This window comes from Leucoraja erinacea, chromosome 39 (genome assembly GCF_028641065.1).
Source record: "Leucoraja erinacea ecotype New England chromosome 39, Leri_hhj_1, whole genome shotgun sequence".
Classification (NCBI taxonomy): Eukaryota; Metazoa; Chordata; class Chondrichthyes; order Rajiformes; family Rajidae; genus Leucoraja; species Leucoraja erinaceus.
Genome location: NC_073415.1, coordinates 7,956,383 through 7,980,688, shown reverse-complemented (window position 1 = coordinate 7,980,688; position 24,306 = coordinate 7,956,383). Strand labels below are relative to the sequence as shown.

Genomic DNA, 24,306 nt, shown 5'->3' with positions numbered 1-24,306 from the left:
CGCCCCCTCCCGGCGGGAACGTCACTCAGCCCCGCCCCTCCCCCTCCCCGCGGGAACGTCACTCAGCCCCGCCCCCCCGCCCCCCGCCCCCGCGCGGAACGTCACTCAGCTCCCTCCGCCCCGCCCCCTCCCCCCCCCGGGAACGTCATCCCTCCCCCTCCCAGCGGGTACGTCCGCCCCGCCCCCCCTCCCCCCTAGCCCCCCGCGGGAACGGGAACGTCACTCAGCCCCGCCCCCCCATCCCCGCCCCGCGGGAACGTCACAGCCCGCCCCGCCCCTTCTCCCCCTCCTCCGCGGGAACGTCACTCCCCCCCCTCCCCCCGCCCCCTCCCCGCGGGAACGTCACAGCCCCGCCCCCCTCCCCCCCCTCCCCTGCCCGCGGGAACGTCACTCAACCCCGCCCCTGCCCGCGGGATCGTCACAGCCCCTCCCCCTCCCCGCGGGAACGTCACTCAGCCCCTCCCCCTCCCCGCGGGAACGTCACTCAATCCCTCCCCCTCACCCCCCCTCCTCGTGGGAACGTGACATACCCACCCCTCCCCCTCCTCGTGGGAACGTCACTCAGTCCCTCCCCCTCCCCGCGGGTACGTCACTCAGTCCCTCCCCCTCCTCGTGGTAACCAAATATCTTATCTGCTATAAGATCTTTGGTGGTAACGTCACTCAGTCCCACCCCCTTCTCCTCCTCGTGGGAACGTGACTTATACCCGCCCCTCCCCCGTCCCCGCGGTGTCGTCACCTAAACCCCGCCCACCCGTCGGACGGGGCGGCACCCGTGGCTCGACGTTGCCAGGTGATCAGGTGACCATGGCAGTGGGCGATGACATCACGGAATCCGGCTCACGCTCCCCAACCGTTACGTCACTCGCAAAGCCCCGCCCCCTGACGCAATGACCACGCCCACAGATGCTATAGGATCTTTGGCCACGCCCCCTTTGGCCACGCCTGCCACGTACCACGTGGCCCTGGATACCCTTCCCATAAGGCGTTGCGGGCAACAAAATGGCAGCTCCCAGTAGATCAAAATGCAGCAACTTGTTAACATAGAGTGTAGTAATACAGCACTGGACCAGCCCCAGCTCCAGCTCCGGCTCCGGCTCCAGCCCCAGCTCTTGCCTTTGATTTAGTAAGTTTTCTTCTTGTAACGAGTAATTATATTATTTGGATGTAATGTCAATCTGATCATTGTTTCGCTGAACCATTCTCCCCTCAGCCCATCTTATAGACAATAGGTGCAGGAGTAGGCCATTCGGCCCTTCGAGCCAGCACCGCCATTCAATGTGATCATGGCTGATCATCCCCAATCACTACCCCGTTCCTGCCTTCTCCCCATATCCCCTGACTCCGCTATTTTTAACCTACCTGATCTAGGTGGCTCAGCACTTCAACTCCCCCTCCCATTCCCAATCTGACCTTTCTGTCCTGGGCCTCCTCCATTGTCAGAGTGAGGCCCAGCGCAAATTGGAGGAACAGCACCTCAGATTTCGCTTGGGTAGAGACATTGACTTCTCTAACTTCAGAAAGCCTTGCATTCCCTCTCTCTCCATCCCCTCCCCAGTTCTCCCACCAGTCTTACTGTCTCCGACCACATTCTATCTTTGTTCCACCCACTCCCCTGACATCAGTCTGAAGAAGGGTCTCGACCCAAAACGTCATCCATTCCTTCTCTCAAGAGATGTTGCCTGTCCTGCTGAGTTACTCCAGCATTCTGTGTCTAGCAGATGATAAATGCAATGCATTTGTGTTAAAGTCCTGTGTAGGAAGGAACTGCAGATGTTGGTTTACACTGAAGGTAGACATTAAACGTTGGAGTAACTCAGCAGGACATGTAGCATCTCTGGAGATAAGGAACAGGTAACGTTTTGGGTCAGCAACCTTCTTCAGACCCCAGTCCTAATGACTACTGCCTGAACAGTTCAGCATATTCCTTTACTTTTTCCCCTCTCGTGGTCTATTTGCTTTCATGCCATCTGAATCTCCCTTTAAATCTTGACATAGCCTATCCAACCTCCCTTCCATCGACTCCCCTCTCCACTGACTTGTCAACGTGCAACAAAAGCTTTTCACTGTACCTTGGTACATGTGACAATAAACTAAACTACACGCTTTGCTTACTGCTAAGATTTAAGGCCGTACAAAATACAAGTTGGGTAGCCACTTGAGCCTGCTACACTATGCAGTATGATCAAGGATGACATGATTTTGGTCTCAATACTTTCCTGAAAGCTGGGTATTATCTTTCCTACATTATATCATTGATTATGCAACCTAAAATACACAAATCCTTTAATCTCAATATAATCTAACTACATATTGCTGAGGTAAACAGCATTCAATTCTGATTAATGCTCTGCTCACCACCATCGAAGGGATCTACAGGAGTTGCTGCCTTAAAGGCAGCCAGCATCACCAGAGATCCACATTATCCTAACCACACTCTATCCTAGCCATTGGGAAGAAGATATAGTAGCCTGAAAATTGTAACATGCAGGTTCAGGATCAACTTCTTCCCCACAGTCATCAGGCTATTAAACACTACAACTTCCACATCAGCTCTGAACTACACAGACTTGGGGACATTGGTTTTGTCTTTTTGCACTCTTATTGTTTGTTTTTTAATGTATACACATGCACGCTTTACTTTTCTTTCGTGTTTATTATATTTTTACAGAATACTATGTTTACATATTCTGATGTGTTCCTGCAAGTAAGAATTTCATTGTTGTACCTGGGACATATGACAATAACTACCCTCTGACTAAAGAAGTTTCTCCTCATCTCCTTTCTAAAAGAATGCCCTTTAATTCTGAGGCCTTGACCTCTGGTCCTAGACTTTCCCACAAATGGAAACATCCTTTCCACATCCAGTCCATGACTTTCATTATTTAGTAAGTTTCAATAGAATGTAATAAAATAGAATCTTGACTCTGGCTCATGCTATTCCTTGTTTTCCACAGAGTTAGCAATCTGCTGGCGAGGCCGTTGCTTAATGCTGGTGAGCCGAGTTTTTCAGCTCAGGCTCTTTGTTTATCGCTCGCCGATCGGAGCCCAAATTGCAGCAAGGAGAGCGGTTTGGTCGGAATCTTTCTTCCGTATTTCCGCACAGCAAATCTCTGCAATGGAAACGGGGAATGAATCGCAAGCAGAGCCGCAGCTGACATGTCGAAGCAACTGCAGCGATGACCAGCTCCAAAAAGCCAATCTTTCAGAGGCGGCGTCAGACCCGTTGCAAAATTGTGAAACGTCTCTCAGTATTCTGAATGGAGAAACCGTCATAAATGAAGGGACGGCGCAAATCATTTTTCCCGATGCCAACGAAGTATTTTACAATCCTGTACAGGAGTTCAACCGTGATCTGACGTAAGTGACAGTGTTGACCTCCAATGATGTTTTGTACAAGGACTTAAGCGCAACAGTGGTGCAGCAGGTAGAGCCACTGCTTCACAGCACAAGAGACCCGGGTTTGATCCTGACCTTGGGTGGTGTTTTTTTTTGCACATCTCCCTGTGACCACGTGGGTTTGCTCCGGTTTCCTCCCACGTCCCAAAGGTATGCATGCCTGTACATTAGTGGCCCCTGTAAGTTATCTGCAATGTGTGGGAAAAGTGGGATAACCGACAACTGGTGTGAACCGATGATCGGTGGTTGGCTGGGACTCGGTGGACCTCTATGCTGTGTTTCTAACCTAAACTAAGCTAAGATTCTAATTTATACTGTCAAAAAGTCAGTTGTGCTTTTGCGATTACTTCCAAAGGTAGGATTTAATGTAGAAAGAAAATAAGAATACAGCAACAGAAGAAGTTTGTATAATCGATTAACCCCTGCTGCATGGCCTTAATCATGACTGATTTGATCTTTGGACAACTGCACCTCCTGTTTGATTTTTTGATACTGAAGGAATTGAGAGGGGTATGGAGATCACATGAGGGAGTTGAGTCTTAAGGTTGGCTGTGATCGAGAATTATGGAGCAAGTTCGGGGTGCTGATCAGATTAGGATTAGTTTATTATCACACACACCAGGGTGCAATGAAATTCCTCCTTCATATGAAGCTCATATGAAGTAAACATATAGCATTGTTTAGTTTAGAGATAAGCGCAAATACAGGCCCTTCGGCCTACCGAGTCCGCACTGATCGGCGATCCCTGCGCATTGACACTAATTTACACGCACTGGGGACAATTTACATTTATACCAGGCCAATTAACCTACAAACCTGTACGTATTTGGAGTGTGGGAGGAAACCGAAGATCTCGGAGAAAGCGTGGTCATGGAGAGAAAACTCCATACAGGAGCAGCCACAGTCAGGATCGAACCCGGGTTTCTGGCACTGTAAGGCAGCAACTCTACCGTTGCATTGTATGATCAATACAAAGAGTACAAAGCAGCAGAATGGTGCAAGATTGCAAAGCTGTGCAAAAGAAAAAAGCAAATATTAAAGTACTTTACAGGAATAACTGTAGAAACAGAGAACTGCAGATGCTGGTTTGCAAAAAGAAGGTACAAAGTGCAGGATTAACCTAATAAATCAGGCAGCATCCCTGGACAACATGGATAGGCATAATTTTGGGTCTGGACCTTTCTTAGGTCTGAAGAAGGGTCTCAACCCGAAACTTCACCTATCAACGTTCTCCAGAGATGCTGCCTGACCCACGACGTTAATCCAGCACTTTGTGCCTTTTAATGTGAATAGCTGAACGAGGTAGAGTTCAAAGTGAGAGTGCGTGGCAGTGTCTCGGGGAATGGCTTACATCTGCTGTACTGGGGAAATGGCATGACTGCATTTGTACGTTTTGCATCCTAAATATAGATGCCCATTTTGTGGCAGTGGAGGGAAGCGGGCGTCATCAAGGTTGAAGAAGGCAGTGTAGTTACTGCAGTAATTCTTTCCCGTTCTCAGGTGTGCTGTTGTTACGGAGTTTGCTCGTCAGCGGCTCCTGGCCAAGGGGATTCGAGGTGAGTGGACTTGTTTCTGCTGCCGTTTATATAATGGAGTTTTTGCCAAAAGGGACTGTGCTAACCAGCCTTGAACTCTCCTGTGCAGCGTTGGTCCCCGGAGAGCACGAGAGACAGAAGATGGTCGTAAGCCTGGCGGAAGGTGAACCAGCCGAGCAAGAAGATGCGCCAGTGATTCAGAGAACGACTAGCGCCGGGGAGAAGTGCGAGGTGAAGCTACTCTCCTTAAAGTCAGTTTGGTTTAGTTTACAGATACAGCGCGGAAACAGGCCCTTCGTCCCACCGGGTCCGCACCGACCAGCGATCCCCGCACATTAACACTATCCTACACACACTAGGGGCAATTTACATATCCACCAAGCCAATTAACCTACAAACCTGTACGTCTTTGGCGTGTGGGAGGAAACCGATCTCGGAGAAAACCCACGCAGTCACTGGGAGAACGTACAAACTCCGTACAGACAGCACCCGTGGTCGGGATGGAACTTGTGTCTCCGGTGCTGCAAGCCCTGTAAGGCAACAACTCTACTGCTGCGCCACCGTGACCGCCCCAAATAAAAGGCGGATCCAGGATCAGTTTGACATTTCAGGCACATGGCATGTATATGAGAAGTGGCTGATGTGAAGAGCAGCACTGCAACAACGCTGGATCCTGCTTTATTTGCTGTTATGATATGCTGCTCGTAATTACTCCCATTAGAATTGTCTGTCTCCGTGCCTCTGTCTACTGGTCTCCTTGTTTATGTGCTTTAATAATTGCAGTCTCTGATGAATTATTCTGTGTGTGTGTGTGTGATTGTGAAGGATGGGATCCGTATATTGGAAGGACTAGCGGCATCTGGGCTCCGATCGATTCGCTTTGCCAAGGAAGTCCCCGGAATCCACAGCATTGTGGCGAATGACTTCTCCTCCAAAGCAGTGCAGCTGATGAAGAGAAACATTGAGCTCAATGGAGTGGAGCACATGGTGACGGCAAGCTTGTCCGATGCAAGGTACCGTGGACATGTCTTTGTCAAGGGGTAGGCCGTGGCAACGTTTAGTGCAAGTAACTTTAAAGTAGAGATAAAAAGACTCTTGATTAGTACGGGTGTTGAAGGGCAGCACGGTGGCCCAGCCGTAGAGTTGCTGCCTTACAGCACTTGCAGCGCTGGAGACCCCGACCACGGATGAACACGGAGGGGAGGCTGGCTGGACTATGGTGCCATCCTCACCTTGGTGCCATTTATGTTATGTTGTGTCGTGGACTTCTGTGTTTGTGCTTTTTTTAAAATTTAATTTCAATTTTATTTTTAATATGTTTTATTATTTATTTATTATTTATTTATTCTTTTTTATGATTTTATGATACTGCCTGTAAGGGAAATTCATTTCGTTGTCTCAAATTGAGACAATGACAATAAATTTGAATACAATACAATACAATACAAGACCCAGGTTCGATCCTGACTACGGGTTCTGTCTGTACAGAGTTTTACGTTCTCCCCGTGACTGCGTGGGTTTTTCCCCATATCTTCGGTTTCCTCCCACACTCCAAAGACGTACAGGATTGTAGGTTAATTGGCTTGGTATAAATATAAATTGGTCATAGTGTGTGTAGAATAGTGTTAATGTGCTGGGATTGCTGGTCAGGACTCGGTGCGGATTCTGGCACAAACACAAAGTCAAGCATGTTCAAATCGTACTAGACCACAAGTCATCAGAGCAGAATTAGGCCGTTCAGCCCAACCAGTCTACTCCACCATTCAATCACGGCTAGTCTATTTTTCCCTCTTAACTAGATTCTCTAGCCATCCCCACTTAGTTTAGTTTAGAGAAACAGGCCCTTCAGCCCACTGAGTCCACACCGACCAGCGATCCCCACACACTTACACTATCCTACACACATTAGGGACAATTTTACAATTTGTCCAAGCCAATAAACCTACAAACCTGCACGTCTTTGGAGTGTGGGAGGAAACCGGAGCTCCCAGGGAAAACCCACGCAAGTCACGGGAAGAACGTGTAAACTCCGTACAGACAGCACCCGTAGTCAGGATGGAACCCGTACTGTAAGGCAGCAACTCTACCGCTGCGCCACTGTGCCGTTTGTGTGGTAAGACTCAGAGATTATTAACCAAGGGGCATATTCCTTCACTCCCTCCACAGCATGCTCCTGTATGAGTCCAAAAGGAAACGGGACCGGTTTGACGTGATAGACCTGGATCCTTACGGAAGTCCATCACAGTTCATCGATGCTGCTGTCCAAGCCGTGAGTGAAGGAGGTGAGAGATGACAGAAATTGGACTGGACAAGGACTGGACAAGCTAGATGCGGGAAAAATGTTCCCAATGTTGGGCGAGTCCAGAACCAGGGGCCACAGTCTTAGAATAAAGGGAAGGCCATTTAAGACTGAGGTGAGAGAAAAAAATTTCACCCTGAGAGTTGTGAATTTGTGGAATTCCCTGCCACAGAGGGCAGTGGAGGCCAAGTCACTGGCTGGATTTAAGAGAGTTAGATAGAGCTCTAGGGGCTAGTGGAGTCAAGGGATATGGGGAGAAGGCAGACGAGGGTTATTGATTGGGGACGATTAGCCATGATCACAATGAATGGCGGTGCTGGCTCGAGGGGCCGAATGGTCTCCTCATGCACCTATTTTCTATGTTTCTATGTCTGATGAGAATCTTTAACAACAGATGACATTGTAATTGCAATGTTGACCCACTTAATCACAGTCATACAGCTCGCAAACAGGCCCATCGAAACAAAGCTTCCAGCATGTTCAACATGGTGAACATGCAAACTCCACATGGTGAACATGCAAACATACAGGGTGAACATGCAAACTCCACACAGATGGTACCCGAGGTCAGGACTGGAGTTTAGTTTTGAGATACAGCACGGAAACAGTCCGTTTGGCACACCAAGACTGTGCCGACCAGCGATCCCCACTCCCCACTAACATTATCCTACACATACTAGGGACACTAGGGACACCATACTAGGGACAACAATGACACCAAGCCATTGAACCTACAAACCTGTACGTCTTCGGAGTTCAGAGGCATTTAAAGAAAAGTTTTCTTTCAAGCACCATTTCTCTCCCTTAGAAGTGGAGCCGACTTACTATAATCCCCTTAGACAGTGTGTTCATTCCATGCACTGTGGATAATCGCACGGTTCAGCCAAGTTCTGTTTTGAGGTACAGAATTTTAACACTGTGTAACAAGTTGTCGTGCATCTTTGTTAGGGCTTCTGTGCGTCACGTGTACGGACATGGCAGTGATGGCCGGCAACAGTGGAGAGACCTGTTACAGCAAATATGGAGCCATGTCGCTGAAGTCGAAGTTTTGTCATGAAATGGTGAGTTGCAGCAGATTCCTGGTTTTAGAGACACAGTGCCAAAACAGACACTACGCCAACCAGCGATCCCCGCACATTAACACTGTCCTACACACACTAGGGACAATTTACATTTATACCAAGACAATTAACCTACAAACCTGTACGTCTTTGGAGTGTGGGAGGAAACCGAAGATCTCTGAGAAAACCCACACGGGGATAACGGGCAAACTCTGTGCAGACAGGATTGAACCCGGGTCTCTGGCACAGCGAGTGCTGTAAAGCAGCGACTCTACCATCACGCCCATCTCTGTCGGAGTGTCGGAAGGATGAGCATATTGTCACGTGTACCGAGGTACAGTGAAAAGCTTTTGTTGCGTGCTAACCAGTCAGCGGAAATACAATACACGATTTCAATCGAGCCGCCCACAGTGTACAGATACATGATAAAGAGACTAACGTACAGTGCAATATAACGTCCAGTAAAGTCCCATCAAATATAGTCCTAGTGTCTCCAATGAGGTAGATAGTAGCTCAGGACTGCTCTCAAGTAGGTCAGATGGCTCATTTGCCTGATAACAGCTGGAAAGAAACTGTCTCTGAATTTGTGAGAGTTTCTATCAGAGAGTAGAATTGAGGATCACACCAAGAGCAGCATAGATGGAATCACAGACCCCTCCATGATGCATTGCATACCTTTCTGTTTACTCAGGAAAGATGCAAAATGCTGGAGTAACTCAGCAGGACGGGCAGCACACCTGATGTTTTGTGTCCAGGCCTTCAGACTGAACGAGGGTCCTGATCCAAAATGTCACCTCTCCATGTTCTCCGGGAGACCTGCTGAGTTACTCCAGCTAAATGACCTTCATTTCTGGAGAGAAAATGACGAAAATGTGAGGTTGTTTGGTTGATTTTAATTAATTAACCTTCTGTTTTTCTCCCCCCCCCTATTGTTGCTGTTTCCCCCCCCCTCCCCACACCCTAAACAGGCTCTTCGCATTATCCTGCACAACCTGGACCTTCGAGCAAACTGCTACCAGCGATATATTGTCCCTGTGCTCTCTGTCAGCGCTGACTTCTACATCCGAGTGTTTGTCCAGGTCTTCACAGGACAGGCTGTGGTTAAAGCATCTGCCAGGTTAGGACTCGGTCGATCTGCTCGATGTAGCTGAGTAACGTGAACCTTTCACTGCACTAATCACTTGGGCGCAGCGGTAGAGTTGCTGCCTCACAGCGCCAGGGTCCCGGGTTCAATCCTGACCACGGGTGCTGTCTGTACGGAGTTTGTACGTTCTCCCCGTGACAGCGTGGGTTTTCTCCGGGGGGGTTCGGTTTTCTCCCACATTTCAAAGACGTACAGGTTTATAGGTTAATTAGCTTCAGTAAAAATTGTAAATTTTCCCTAGTGTGTGTGTGTGTGTGTAGGATAGTGTTAGTGTACGGGTATCGCTGGTCGGCGTGGGCTGAAGCGCCTGTTTCCACGTTGTATCTCTAAACTAAACTAACACTCGCAGCAATGATATCACCAGGCTTGATTGAGAAGGAAGACACCCAATTAACCTCCCCTCTAATTGGGGAATAATATTTTTATGCCACCTTGTGGATAAATTACTGATGCCCTCAATAACATCAAAAGCAATTCTTTGCCATACGAGGAAGGAATTATTTGTGATTAAACATTGTGTGTACATCTCAACATGGATGGCCTGTGAACTGTTTGTGTGTGTCTCTGTTTCAGTAAGCAAGCCTTGGTGTACAACTGTGTGGGCTGTGGTTCCTTTCACATTCAGAGGATGGGGAAGATGATTCACAATGGCAAAAAGTAGGTGGAACGATCGCATTGCTTTGCTTGTTTGTTACCAATATGTTCAATAGACAATAGGTGCAGGAGTAGGCCATTCGGCCCTTCGAGCTAGCACCGCCATTCAATTTGATCATGGCTGATCATCCCCAATCAGTATCCCGTTCCTGCCTTCTCTCTATATCCCCTGACTCCGCTATTTTTAAGAGCTCGATCTAGCTCTCTCTTGAAAGCATCCAGAGAACCTGCCTCCACCGCCCTGTGAGAGAGAGAATTCCACACTCACAACTCTGTGTTTCCTCGTCTACGTTCTAAATAGCTTACTCCTTATTCTTAAACTGTGTGGCCCCTGGTTCTGGACTCCCCCAACATTGGGAACATGTTTCCTGCCTCTAGCGTGTCCAAGCCCTTAACAATCTTATATGTTTCAATTAGATCCCCTCTCCTTCTAAACTAAATTATTCCAGTGTCTGTCAGATGCCCTGGGCATAGAGTATACGATATGATGGAAGTTAAATCATAACACACAACAAGGTGCACAAAAACTTGAAATTAATATTAAATTAAAAGTGAGAAAAACAAATGGGCTTCTGCTGGAAGTTTATGTATAGAGATACAGCTCGGAAGCCGGCCCATCGGCCCACCGAGTCCGTGCCGACCAGCGATCCCAGAACATTACTGCTATCCTACACCACGGACAATTTTTCCAATGTTTAAATATACCAAGCTATTTGACCTAAAACCTGTACGTCTTTGGAGTGAGGGAGGAAACCGAAATTCTTGGAGGAAACCCACACAGGTCACAGGGAGAAGGTACGATCTCTGTACAGACAAGCACCTGTGGCCAGGATCGAACCCGGGTCCCTAGCGCTGTAAGGCAGCAGCTCTACCGCTGCACCACCTTGAGGACATAATAGAGGGCTGCAAATGCTGGAATCTTGAGCAAAGTTACCTAAAATTGGAGACTTCATGTTTCTACCGTGGGGTTGTGATTTGTGGGTTGTCCAGAACAGGCCAGCCAGATGGTACCTCAACACATTAGAATCCTGCTGTGGTCATGTTGGCTGTTCTCTGCACGGCCATGTTGCCAAGACATCAACAAATAATTTTAGATTTAGCAACACAGCATGGAAACAGGCCATTCGGCCCACAAAGTCCAGGCCGACCATCCATCTCCTATTCGCACCCGTTCTCTGTTATCCCGCCTTCGCATCCACTGCCTGCACACGAGGGACAATTTACAAAGCCCAAGCAACCTACAAACAGGCACGTCTTTGCGATGTGGGAGGGAACTGGAGCACCCGGAGGAATCACAGGGCGAAGGTGCAAACACCACACAGACAGATCCTGAGGTTGGGATCTGTGGCGCTGTGAGGCAGCAGCTCTACCAGCTGTGCCGCCCTCAATGTTTGGGCTCTGCGGGAATTTTGGCAATGTCTTAGATAAGTGCAAGTTTGGATTGGGGTTTAGTAACCGGTGATCTCTTGTGTTCTTCCAGTTACAAATACACGGCAAGCACCGGCCCACCAGTGGGGGAAGAGTGCCAGCACTGTGGCCAGAGGCACCAGGTAGGAGACGGTGGCACGGTGACACAGTGGGGTGGCACGGTGACACAGTGGGGTGGCAGGGTGACACAGTGGGGTGGCACGGTGGTGCAGCTGTAGAACCACTGCCTTACAGCGCCAGAGACCCGGGTTCGATCCTGACTACTGGTGCTGTCTGTATGGAGTTTGCACGTTCTCCCCGTGACCTCATGGGTTTTATTCGGGTGCTCCAGGTTCCTCCCGCACTCCATAGACGTGCAAGTGTGTCGGTTAATTGGCTTCTGTAAGTTGTCCCAAGTGTGCAGGGTGTTTGGTAGTCAGAGCAGGCTCGGTGGGCCGAAGGACTTGCTGTTTCCATTTCTAAACTGAACGACACAATGCGCAAACTTCCTCCTCTTTGCTGGAATGCATCTTCTAAGTTCCCGAAGCATGATGAGCACAAATACTGGACAGTGTTGCTGTCTGCAGATTTTCGGGTGTGACGTGGACAGGGCAGGACATGGAGAGAACTGGTGTGTGTGGAAAATATGCAGGGAACAAATTGAGAATGGAAAATCTGGGGACATGCCAGTGTTGGTGTGTACACATTGCAGTCCTGGTAGGAACATTGGCATATTTTCAATTATTCATTGGTGAACTAGGATAAAGCAATCTTTCTTTCATGTTTTGTGATGTGCAAACATTGGCTCTCTTTGTTTGTGGCAACTGGTGTTTATTATCATGCCTTTTCATAAGGCCATAAAGAAAGAAAGACTTGGTTTATACTCTCTAGAATTTAAGAGATTGAGAGGGGATCTTATAGAAACTTACAAAAATTCTTAAGGGGTTGGACAGGCTAGATGCAGGAAGATTGTTCCCGATGTTGGGGAAGTCCAGGACAAGGGGTCACAGCTTAAGGATAAGGGGGAAATCCTTTAAAACCGAGATGAGAAGAACTTTTTTCACACAGAGAGTGGTGAATCTCTGGAACTCTCTGCCACAGAGGGTAGTTGAGGCCAGTTCATTGGCTATATTTAAGAGGGAGTTAGATGTGGCCCTTGTGGCTAAGGGGATCAGGGGGTATGGAGAGAAGGCAGGTACGGGATACTGAGTTGGATGATCAGCCATGATCATATTGAATGGCGGTGCAGGCTCGAAGGGCCGAATGGCCTACTCCTGCACCTAATTTATATGTTTCTATGTTTCTATAAGTAATAGGAGTGGAATCAGGCCATTCGGCCCATCAAGTCCACTCCGACATTCCATCTATCTCTTCCCCATTCTCCTGCCTTCTCCCCATAACCCCTGACACCCGTATTAATCAAGAATCTATGTCTCTGCTTTAAAAATGTTGCTGTCTAAAATTTTTCAAAATATTCCGATGAAATTTTTTTTCTTTCTCCATCCCCTCCCCCTTCCCGGTTCTCCCACCAGTGTTACTGTCTCCGCCTACATTCTTTCCTTGTCCCGCCCCCTCCCCTGACATTAAGGCCCTGTCCCACTTACGTGTCATTGGCACTCAAATTACGCGACCTCGCTGTCGCGTTGAGGTGCATGGGCATCGTGTGGCCGCGCGGGGCCGGTCCCACTGAGAAGCGCGGAGGGGTATGTAGTTGTGCGCGGTATCGCACGGCGCTCTGGGATTTTGTACCAAAAGAAATCTGGCCCGTCTCGTAACTGATGGCCAAAGTGGGACAGGCCCAAGACCCGGGCGAGACTCCAACAACAGCAGCAGCAGCTAAACGATCGCCGAACTCGGCCTGGGGCTCACGGCCGTTGCGGTCCGGATCCGCCCCCACTTCTACTCCCAGAACGGGGCCAAGAAAATTGAAGATAGACACAAAATGCTGGAGTAACTCAGCGGGACCAGCAGCATCTCTGGAGAGAAGGAATGGATGATGTTTCGGGTCAAGACCCTTCTTTCAGACTGAAGAAGAGTCTCGACCCGAAACATCACCCATTCCTTCTCTCCATAGATGCTGCCTCACCCGCTGAGTTACTCCAGCATTTTGTGTTGACCTTAAACTAAATCTGACTTGGATTCCTCTTCACTGGGGCCAGTCCCTCCACGGAGGTGATGAACCTGGGTGTAGACTGTGGACCACAAGGAAGTTCACAGCTGAGCCCAACTCTGCCACCATCTACATTTTGACAATTATTGCCAGGAGTCAGTGGACAATCATTTTATTCTTCACACCAGCTGTGAGACGGGGAGCGGGGAAGGGGGCCGAGGGGTTCTTGTCTAATTTGGTAAGGATTGGATTGAATGAATTTCTTGTGACCAGTGCCAGCAGGTAACTAACTACTCCTTCACCATGCATCTTGCAGCTCGGAGGACCAATCTGGGCTGAACAGATCCACGACCAGGATTTCACCAGGAAAGTCCTGGAATCCGTGGAACAAACCCCACAGCGGTTCAAGACTTCAGACCGGATACTGGGAATGCTGAGCATGGTGACTGAGGTGAGGCTTTCCCCACAGAATGATACAGTGTGGAAAGAATGATACACAACCATTTGGCCTATCATCGGGCCAAATGCGGGTGCATAAGCAAATATACGGACCATGTAGACGGCCAAGAGGTGTAAATATTCAGGACAAACTCCCAATGCAATTTGATCAGCATTGGAATTAAAGAGCAGTAGAGTTGCCGCCTCATAGTGCCAGAGACTCAGCTTAGATTCTGAATTCAGATGCTCCCTGTGTGGAGTTTACACGTTCTTCCTGTGACCGCGTGGGTTTCCCCCGGGTGCTCCGATTTCCTCCCGTATTCCAAAGACGTGCAGGGTTGGAGCTAAATTGGCTTCTGTAAATCACTCCTAGTGTGTAGGAAGTTGATGTGAAAAGTGGGATAACATCGAACTAGTGTGAACGGGTTATTGATGATCTGGTGTGGACCTGATGGGCCGAAGGGCCTGATTTGAAGTTGTGTCAACGTCAATTTTATTTCTCACATACACCCGAAGGTGCAGTGAAATGAACTTCACTAAACTAAACTGAGATGGTCAACTTATATAATACAAAGTAACTGGTGGTTTAAATCGAGATAGACACAGTTTAAGGGGGAAATATTTTAGGACCGAGATGAGAAAAACATTTTTCACACAGAGTGGTGAATTTGTGGAATTCTCTGCCACAGAAGATACTTGAGGCCAGTTCATTGGCTATATTTAAGAGGGAGTTAGATGTGGCCCGTGTGGCTAAAGGGATCAGGGGGTATGGAGAGAAGGCAGGTATGGGATACTGAGTTGGATGATCAGCCATGATCATATTGAATGGCGGTGCAGGCTCGAATGGCCTACTCCATCTATTTTCTATGTTTCTATGTAACTCTGTGGGACAGGCAGCATCTCTGGAGAAAATAGATATGTTATGATTTGGGTTGGGAGCCTTCTTCAGACTGATCAGTCACTTTGAAAAGGTAGACAAAAATGCTGGAGAAACTCAGCGGTTGAGGCAACATCATAGATGCTGCCTCACCTACTGAGTTTCTCCGGCATTTTTGTCTACCTTTGATTTTTCCAGCATCTGCAGTTCCTTCTTAAACTCTTAGTCACTTTAAAAACATTATTGTAGAGGCAGATAATTGAGGGGGTACTCTTTATAAGAATGAAGATTTTTAAATGCTATTGTGACCTCTATGTATGGCCACTGAAGGAGTTTACACTGCAAATTGACATTTAACCATTGCAGCATTGACTCGGTTTATTTTCCTTTTGCCAGGAGTTACCGGATTGCCCTCTCTACCACACGATGGACCACCTCAGCAGTGTCATTCACAGCAGCACCCCCTCTCTCCTGCAGATGAGGTAAGATCATAGGTTTTGGCTCTTCTGTGTCCATCGGAGAAAACTCACGGGGAGAATGTACAAACTCCGTGCAGAAAAGCACCCGTGGTCGGGGTGGAACCCGGGTCTCTGGCGCTGTGAGGCGGTAACTCTACCTATGCGCCACCGTGCTGTGTGAGCTGCGTGGAGTTGCACACTGAGGCACCGTGTTATAGGAAAGATATTGTCAAGCTTGAAAGGGTTTAGAAAAGATTTACGAGGATGTTGTCAGGACTAGAGGGTGTGAGCTGTAGGGAGAGGTTGAGTAGGCTGGGTCTCTATTCCATGGAGCGCAGGAGGATGAGGGGAGATCGTATAGAGGTGTGCAAAATCACGAGCGGAATAGATCGGGTGGATACACAGTCTTTTACCCAGAGTAGGGGAATCAAGGACCAGAAGACATAGGTTCAAGGTGAAGGGGAAAAAAAAAAATAGGAATCCGAGGGGTAACTTTTTCAGGTGGGTGTATGGAACAAGCTGTCATAGGAGGCTGGGACTATCTCATTGTTTAAGAAACAGAGACAGGTACATGGTGTATGGGACAGGTTTGGAGGGATATGGATCAAGCGCAGGCAAGTGGGACTAGTGTAGCTGGGACACTGTTGGCTGGTGTGGGCGAGTTGGGCCGAAGGGCCTGTTTCCACACTGTATCACTCTATGACTGAGCAATGAAATGATTTTAATTTCGTTATTTCTCTGCCCCCAACTCCGTCAGGTCGGCGTTGCTTCACGCTGGCTATCGTGTGTCGCTCTCCCACGCATGTAAAAACGCGGTCAAAACCGATGCACCGCATTCGGTGATGTGGGATATCATGAGGAGCTGGGTAAGAGGCAAACGTGTGTGGTCGGTCTTGGCTGAGAGCGTTGGTCGGTTTGGGTGTGAAATGCAATAGTAGCAAAGCTCCCACTCTGGTGCCAGAGCCTGACTGAGGGCTGGTGCTTGGCTTGAGTGCGTGTGCTTTAGCAGGTTAACGCTGACTCTATCTCTGGCGCAGGCAAAGATCCACCCAGTGAAGCGAGAGAGAAACTGTCCGAGAGCAGCCCTGCCTTCCGCATCCTCAGCAAGGAGCCGGTGTAAGTTGCCTTTCATTACACATCCCCTTCATGTCTGTGCCGAACATGATGCATGGATAAAATAATCTCATCTGCCTGCATAGAACACACAACAGTGCAGTACAAGAACGGGCCCTTCAGCCGGCAATGTTGCCAAGTTAACCTGATCTCATCTACCTGTACATGATCCATATCCCTCTATTCCCTGAAAGCCTCTACACCAGTGGTTCCCAACCTTTTTTTGGCCATGCCCCACCTAATCACCTCTAAAATCCTGATGCAACCCCCCCCCCATGTGGTGATATATAATTCTTATAATTTAAAAAGTGAACTCCGTTTCAGCTGAAGAAGCTTAAAACGCCAATACCTTGGTTGTAATAACTACACAACAAAGACCTTTTTTACCCAAAAAAAATTATTTACTCAAAATAACACCTGAAACATAAACTACATATGTTTACCTGATGGAAAATCCTAAAAAATAAAAATCGAAAATTTGGACCCAGACCTCCTCAGTCGCGCTCAATTGCCCCCCTTAAAAATCAAATTGCCCCCCTGTGGGGCGTACGCCACACGTTGGGAACCACTGCTCTACACACTCCCATTGCATCTGCCTCTACCACCATTCCAGGCAATGTGTTCCAGGTTTCCGCTACTCTGTGTGTGTGTGTGTGTGTGAAAAAATAAATTTAAAAATTGCCCCACGCATCACCATTAATCTTTCCCCTTCTCACATGATAGGGCCTGTCCCATTGATGCAATTTTTTCGGCCACTTGCCGGCACCCGTCATAGTCGCAGCAGGCCGGCCAGTGGCCGAAGATGGACACAAAATACTAGAGTAACTCAACGGGACAGGCAGCATCTCTGGAGAGAAGGAATGGGTGACGTTTCGGATCGAGACACTTACTTTTTTCATACCAGTTTAGTAAGATGAGGGAGTGGGGGTCTGCAAAACAGAAGTAATTGAAGATACGAGGGACATAATATCTGAAGATGTGTCTCGACCCAAAACATCATCCATTCCTTCTCTCTTGAGATGCTGCCTGTCCCGCTGAGTTACTCCAGCACTCTGGGTGTAAACCAGCATCCACAGTTCCTTCCCACACACCGGCCGTTGTCCAAGCCGCAGGATTTGACATTCACCGTCTATGTGTCAGTCTCCAGGCTTGCTTCGACATCCGGGAGGACGCCAATCCTAAATCCAGGAAGCAAGGGCTGAAGCGGTTCCAGGAAAACCCGGAGGCCAATTGGGGGCCCAAGGCGCGGGCCAAGGCCAGGTGAGATCTTGCAGGAGTGGTGGGGGCGTGACTGGGTGGTCAAGTGGAGCAGCTCCTGGGGGTGGAGTTGGGCCAAGGTAATGAGATGGGGGGAAGCCACCTTCAGCTGCAGGCTCAGGTGGGGATGTTAAATCTGCTCTGAGTGAGTCTTCGATTCCATCTTCACAACCCAGCAAGGAACCAGCCTAATCTGCAGGCACCTCTTCCGGGGTTACGCCCATGCCCGGCTGGTGTTAGAGGGACCATGGGGGGTTGAATGCATCCTTGACAAGGAGTGTAAGATAGCTGTTCAAGAAGGAACTGCAGATGCTGGAAAATCGAAGGTGGACAAAATTGCTGGAGAAACTCAGCGGGTGCAGCAGCATCTATGGAGTGAAGGAAATAGGCAACGTTTCAGGCTGAAACCCTGAAGGAAATAGGCAACGTTTCGGGCTGAAACCCGGAAGGGTTTCGGCCCGAAACGTTGCCTATTTCCTTCGCTCCATAGAGAAACTCAGCGGGTGCAGCAGCATCTATGGAGCGAAGGAAATAGGCAATGTTTCGGGCCGAAACCCTTCTTCAATTTATAATTTAAAAATAAATTGGATAGGTATATGGACGGGAAAGGAATGGAGGGTTATGGTCTGAGTGAAGGTCGATGGGACTAGGTGAGAATAAGTGCTCGGCATGGACTAGAAGGGCCGAGATGGCCTGTTTCCGTGCTGTAATTGTTATATGGTTATTATATGGTTATATTTGAATAAATATTTTTGATTAAAAAGAAAAAAAGAAAAATCCTGCAGGCACCTCTTAAGGGATGTCACTCTCAATGGAACGTGAATGTAGGAGTAAGTTAGAAACCTGGAAAATAGGTGCAGGAGGAGGCCATTCAGCCCTTCGAGCCAGCACCGCCATTCAATATGATCATGTCTGATCATCCATATCAGTACTCCGTTGCTGCTTTCTCCCCATATCCCTTGATTCCGTTAGCCCTAAGAGCTAAATCTAACTCTCTGATGTTTGCGGATGGCATGGAAATTGGTGGTGATGTGGAAGGCAATGTAGCCTGGAAAATAAAGCAGTGCAGATGCTGGCAGCTTGTTCCATACACCTACCATGCCTCTAGTTCCTATTAAATCCTTCCCCCCCTCTCACCTTAAACCTAGATTCTCTGGTCCTGGATTTACCTACTCCAGGCAAGAGACTCTGTGCATCTACCCAATCTATTCCTCTCATGATTTTGGGATGTGGGAGGAATCCCATGCTGTCGCCGAGAGAAGATGCAAACTACTCGGTCACGATGGAACCCGGGTCTCTGGCGCAGTGAGGCGCCTCTTGCTCGCTGGACGTGCGTTCATCAGCCCTTGTGTTTTGTGTCTCGTAGCGGAGGAATCCATCCTTGTCTGGAAGAGAAAAGGAAGCGGCTGCAGAACAAACGGAAGCAACGCAATGAAGATGCGGAACATAGAAAGCAAATCCTCTGCAAAAAGCCCAGAGAGGTAAGAACAGAAATCTGTGGTGAGGCTCCTGTAGAACAGTCTTGGTCCCATCCAGTGCTCAGAACTCCAATAGACGGGGGCTTACAGCATGCATCCATGATGTGGAAGAAGGAACTGCAGATGCTGGTTAAAACCGAAGATAGACACAAAGTGCTGGAGTAACTCGGCGGGACAGGCAGCATCTCTGGAGAGAGGGAATGGGTGACGTTTCTTCAGGCTCTGAAGAAGGGTCTCGACCCGAAACGTCACCCATTCCTTCTCTCCAACGACACTGCCTGTTCCGCTGAGTTACTCCAGCATTCTGTGTCTGCTTTAGGTGAGGTCATAGAAACATAGAAATTAGGTGCAGGAGTAGGCCATTCGGCCCTTCGAGCCTGCACCGCCATTCAATATGATCATGGCTGATCATCCAACTCAGTATCCCGTACCTGCCTTCTCTCCATACCCCCTGATCCCTTTAGCCACAAGGGCCACATCTAACTCCCTCTTAAATATAGCCAATGAACTGTGGCCTCAACTACCTTCTGTGGCAGAGAATTCCACAGATTCACCCACACTCTGTGTGAAAAATGTTTTTCTCATCTCGGTCCTAAAAGATTTCCCCCTTATCCTTAAACTGTGACCCCTTGTTCTGGACTTCCCCAACATCGGGAAACAATCTTCCTGCATCTAGCCTGTCCAACCCCTGCCTGGTCAGGTGAGGTCAGGTCAGGTCAGATGCATGAACCATTAATCCCGACACTCAAACTTCCCTGCATTGATCTGGTAGCCATACTCGGGCTTTAGCTTTTGGTTAGATAGACAACACGGACACAGGCCCTTCATCCCACCGAGTCCATGCCGGCCATTGGTCACCCGTTCACACTAGATCTAATGTTATCCCACTTTCTCATCCATTCCCTTCACACTAGGGGCAATTTTACAGTGGGATGGAGATGAGGAGACATTTCTTTAATCAGAGGGTGGTGAATCTGTGGAATTCTTTGCCACAGAAGGCTGTGGAGGCCACAAGTCAGTGGATATTTTTATGGCAGAGATAGATTTTTGATTAGTATGGGGAGAAGGCAGGAGAGTGGGGTTAGGATGGAGAGATAGATCTGCCATGATTGAATGGCCGAGTAGACTTGATGGGCCGAATGGCCTAATTCTATTCCTATCTCGGGTGGACTATGAGGGGGAGAACTGGATATTTTTAGTGCCTTCCCTCACAGTGAATTCTGCTGTGGGGGGACGTTTCTTGTTGATTTCTATAGTGTACTGTTCTGTGCCTTTTTTCGTTTTCTTTTTTTATTTTGTATGGATTTATTGACATTTAATCTATTCAATTAGTTTAATCAATCTCTGTAAAGCACTTTGGTTCAAAGTGATTTTGTTTAAAAGTGCTATATAAATAAACATTATTATTATTATTATTATCTCTTAATGACATAAGATTCAGATTCAGATTCAATTTTAATTGTCATTGTCAGTGTACAATGACAATTAAATAATAAAAGGATGTGCCTTTAGAATGGAGATGAGAATTGTATTTAGCTATGATTGAATGGCGGAGCAGACTTGATGGGCCGAAGGGCCTAATTCTACTCCCGTATCTTCTGGACAAGAGTGGGAGGCAATGGGTTTAACTATTCTCCTTGCTCACACAGGGTAAATGCACATAGGGAGAGTACTGCATCTTCTAGGATTACAGGAGGGCGAGGCGGTGGGGAAGAGGCCTCTCGAGAGCTCTCTGGAACATGCATCCTCAGACCACCAGCTGTAAATTGAGTCCATACCCTCGCTGTAAGTGTGCAGAATCTGTAAATGGAATGTAAAGTTCACAACTCGACCCGGCCTGCAGTCTTTCAATTTTATTTTTAATTAAACTGCACTTTTTCAATAAATAAACCCGTAGCTGATGTGTGACACAAGATAACGGAGAGACAAGGCACTGCAGTTGCTTTGGCATGAGGTTTATTTTTTTTCCTTTTTTGCACTTTCCGTAAAAAAAAAATCATGGCACAATTTGATATTTCATGGCAGATGCTCCTAAACTTTTCTGAATTGTCCCTCATCAATCATCCAGCACTTGTATCTCTCCCAGCATATTTCACCCCCCCCCCCCCCCCTCCATCATACTAATAATTTGCCACAATACTTTGCCCATGTACCCTTCTCTCCAGATGCACCATTGCATAATTTACCCTGGGTATCCTCAGAAGGCACAGGAACCTTAGCTGAAGGATCAGCGGTTTTACAACACTAGAATCGTGGGCACTTTGTCCACCTACTGGTGTTTCGACTCTCTGTCCTTCCGTTAATATCCAAGATAAGTCATGCTATCACAAAAAATATTTTCATCAATAGGTGCCAAATGTACATTTGTGAATCAGTGGTCCTTGAAGCGGGAATTTACAAACCACCTTGTAAAGTTTCCCGCAGACTTGATCGAAATTGTATAGATTCTCGTCATTGTGTGTTTTTGTTTGGGTGGGGAGGGAGGGGAGAAAAGTGAGAGCACTTATTATCAGATCAGTGCAGCCACAAGGTCTTTCTTGTACCAAGGACCAGCAAAGGATCTGTTTGTGGGATAGAAGGGAGGTCATGTTAAATTGTGATTAGGCAGGAACTTTGAAGGGATGCTCTTCACCAAAGCTCATTTTTGGAAAAGATGCATTTGCACACTTACACAATCTTTCTCGGCCAGACCAGACCAAAATGACCCTCAAAGTGTCTGTAACACAAATCACAATCGCTGTAACACTTTTAGTGAACAGTAATTCTATGGAGATTCGGGGGGGGGGGGGGGGGGGGGGGGGGGGAATGCAAGATGTTGCAGATGCTGGAGTCTTGAGCAACAGTAAATGTGGATGAGGGGGAAATAGTGAATGGAACCAAAATATGACCTGACTAGATCTTGTTACTTCTCCCCCACGCATTGTAATCAAAGGCAATGTGAGAGGGTGTGTGTGTGAATTACATTCTGAGGTCGGTATGCCATTGCCTTGGAAGCAACTGACAGAAGCTAAATTCACAGATTTAAAAAATGCAGGAGCTATCAAAAAAGGGGTAAACCTTTGTTAATAGAAAGAAGCGAAAGGCGGCTGGATGCGGCTGGAATTTAAAAAACCCTCCGTGGATGGGTTCATGTCCCTGTTGATTGTTTCGGCTCATTCTAGCACTTCTCTCAGTCCTGGCCAGCACAGCTCGGGTGGTTAGCCGTGACGAACGCTGATACGAAACGTGCGGATTTCCATGGGACGCAGAGTCACGGAGTATACGGAGAACGGTCTGGGGCCTTCTGTCTCTGAAAAACAGCGGCAGAACACAACGGTTACACACACACACGCTACAGAACAAGTCCTGTCTGTGTTGGGGGCTGCTGGTCCAGTCATCGTTCCACTGAACTCACTCAAAGCCCTGTCCCACGGTACGAGTTCATTCCAAGAGCTCTCCTGATTCGTACTCGGAGATTTACGGTAATGGCCACTCGTCGGTACTCGGGGCTCTCGTGGATATTTTTCAACATGTTGAAAAATCTTCACGAGTCTTCCCGTGCTTGCCTGCCGTTAGCGAGTCTTCCCGAGTACCTCCCGTTAGCGTTACGAGCCGCTAAGAGACGTCCCCGAGCTCCGACGTACCCGCTACGTACATTCTCCGTGCTTACCACGAGTTTGATTTTTTTTTAACTCGGGAGAGCTCTTGGAATGAACTCGTACTGTGGGGCAGGGCTATTATTCAACTTCACTTCCCTTTGTTAATCTTTCCTTACTATGGTTATCCAAACTCTCCATTTCATCAAATCACTCCTGTGCTCCCATCCATAGGCCCCAACAGGTAGCAGGTCCCATAGTAGAGCGGGTAGCAGGTTTTTGTAACGGATTTTGCACGTTCTCCCCGTGACCTGCATGGGCTTTCTCCGAGATCTTCGGTTTCCTCCTACACTCCAAAGACGTACAGGTTAATTGGCTTGGTAAATGTAAAAAATGTCCCTAGTGGGTATAGGATAGTGGGACAGGCAGCATCTCTGGAGAGAAGGAATGGGTGACGTTTCGGGTCGAGACCTTTCTTCAGACCCAAGACCGTGAAAATGATGAGGGCACAGATCTTTTCCCAGTTCTGATGAGGGGCTGTTGGCCCAGATTGTTCACCATCTCCCACTAGAGCTCCGAGCCCTGCTGTACTGCAGGGGCAGCAAATGCAGGCAATAACTTAGGGAATGGTCTATTGAGTGAGGGTCAGAGGCTTGGAATTGTCGGACTAACCTTCTACAGAATTCCAGGTGAGTCGGGACATATTCTTTCTCTGCTGGTTGAAACCCAGAGACATTTCTTCAACCGAGTTGATCTCAAACGCAGAGAATAACCGCTGGAATGAAATAGAGAGATATAGAATTAGACGGTAGTTCTATCGTTGGCTGTTTTCTGCTTACCCCCTCCCTCTCCTCTTGAATTTGGATGTAAATCTTCTCCAAGCAGCTGATGTAGACCATACTTTGAGTGGCAGCGGGTATGAAACATAACATACATAGTGTGGAGGAAGGAACTGCAGATGCTGGTTTAGACTGATGATAAGACACAAAGTGCTGGAAGGGGTGAGGGAAGATCAGAACTTGCACAGAAAAACTGACCTGCAATAATGAATGTACTTCAACAACTTGCTGTGCAGGATATGAGCAAGGATTCACTCCCTATCACTGATAACTTTATAATTGGTCAAAGGACAGGCTTCAGAGCAACAGGAGGTATTAAAATTGGCGGAGGAAGGAATTGCAGATGCTGGGTTACACCGAATATAGACACAAAATGCTGGAGTAACTCAGCGGGACAGGCAGCATCTCTGGAGAAAAGGAATATGTTTTGGGTTGGAACCCTTCTTCAGGCTCTTCAGCATGTCAGGCAGGGGAGAGAAATGGATAAATGATGCTTCGGGTCAAGAGTCTTCTTCCGACTGAAGTCTGAAGAGAGGGTGGACAAAAATGCTGGAGAAACTCAGCGGGTGAGGCAGCATCTGTGGAGCGAAGGAAATAGGCAACGTTTCGGGCTGAAACCCTTCTTCAGACTGATGTGGGGAGGGGGGGGGGGGGGGGGGGGGG

At 48.0% G+C, this 24,306-nt stretch overlaps 2 protein-coding genes across 2 annotated transcripts in view; one reads left to right on the top strand and one right to left on the bottom strand.

Moving 5' to 3' along the window:
- The first annotated feature begins 1,018 nt into the window (after nucleotides 1-1,018).
- On the top strand, nucleotides 1,019-21,119 carry trmt1 (tRNA methyltransferase 1). The gene is given in 18 exon segments (XM_055664178.1): nucleotides 1,019-1,125; nucleotides 2,957-3,359; nucleotides 4,899-4,954; nucleotides 5,043-5,164; nucleotides 5,759-5,946; nucleotides 7,100-7,215; nucleotides 8,181-8,293; nucleotides 9,262-9,410; nucleotides 10,011-10,094; nucleotides 11,572-11,641; nucleotides 13,925-14,059; nucleotides 15,320-15,405; nucleotides 16,139-16,247; nucleotides 16,419-16,439; nucleotides 16,442-16,497; nucleotides 17,635-17,754; nucleotides 19,118-19,232; nucleotides 20,879-21,119. Coding segments are annotated over 17 exon segments (1,926 nt in total). The 5' UTR covers nucleotides 1,019-1,125; nucleotides 2,957-2,988; the 3' UTR covers nucleotides 20,894-21,119.
- Nucleotides 21,120-22,011: 892 nt separating this feature from the next.
- man2b1 (mannosidase, alpha, class 2B, member 1) overlaps nucleotides 22,012-24,306 on the bottom strand; it is a 35,401-nt gene continuing 33,106 nt past the window's right edge. Inside the window, exons 23-24 of the mRNA XM_055664174.1 lie at nucleotides 23,477-23,579; nucleotides 22,012-22,518 (exon numbers count right to left, since the gene is read on the bottom strand). Of these exons, the coding sequence (XP_055520149.1) occupies nucleotides 22,427-22,518; nucleotides 23,477-23,579 (195 nt within the window). The 3' untranslated portion in view covers nucleotides 22,012-22,426. The remainder of the gene's footprint in view (nucleotides 22,519-23,476; nucleotides 23,580-24,306) is intronic.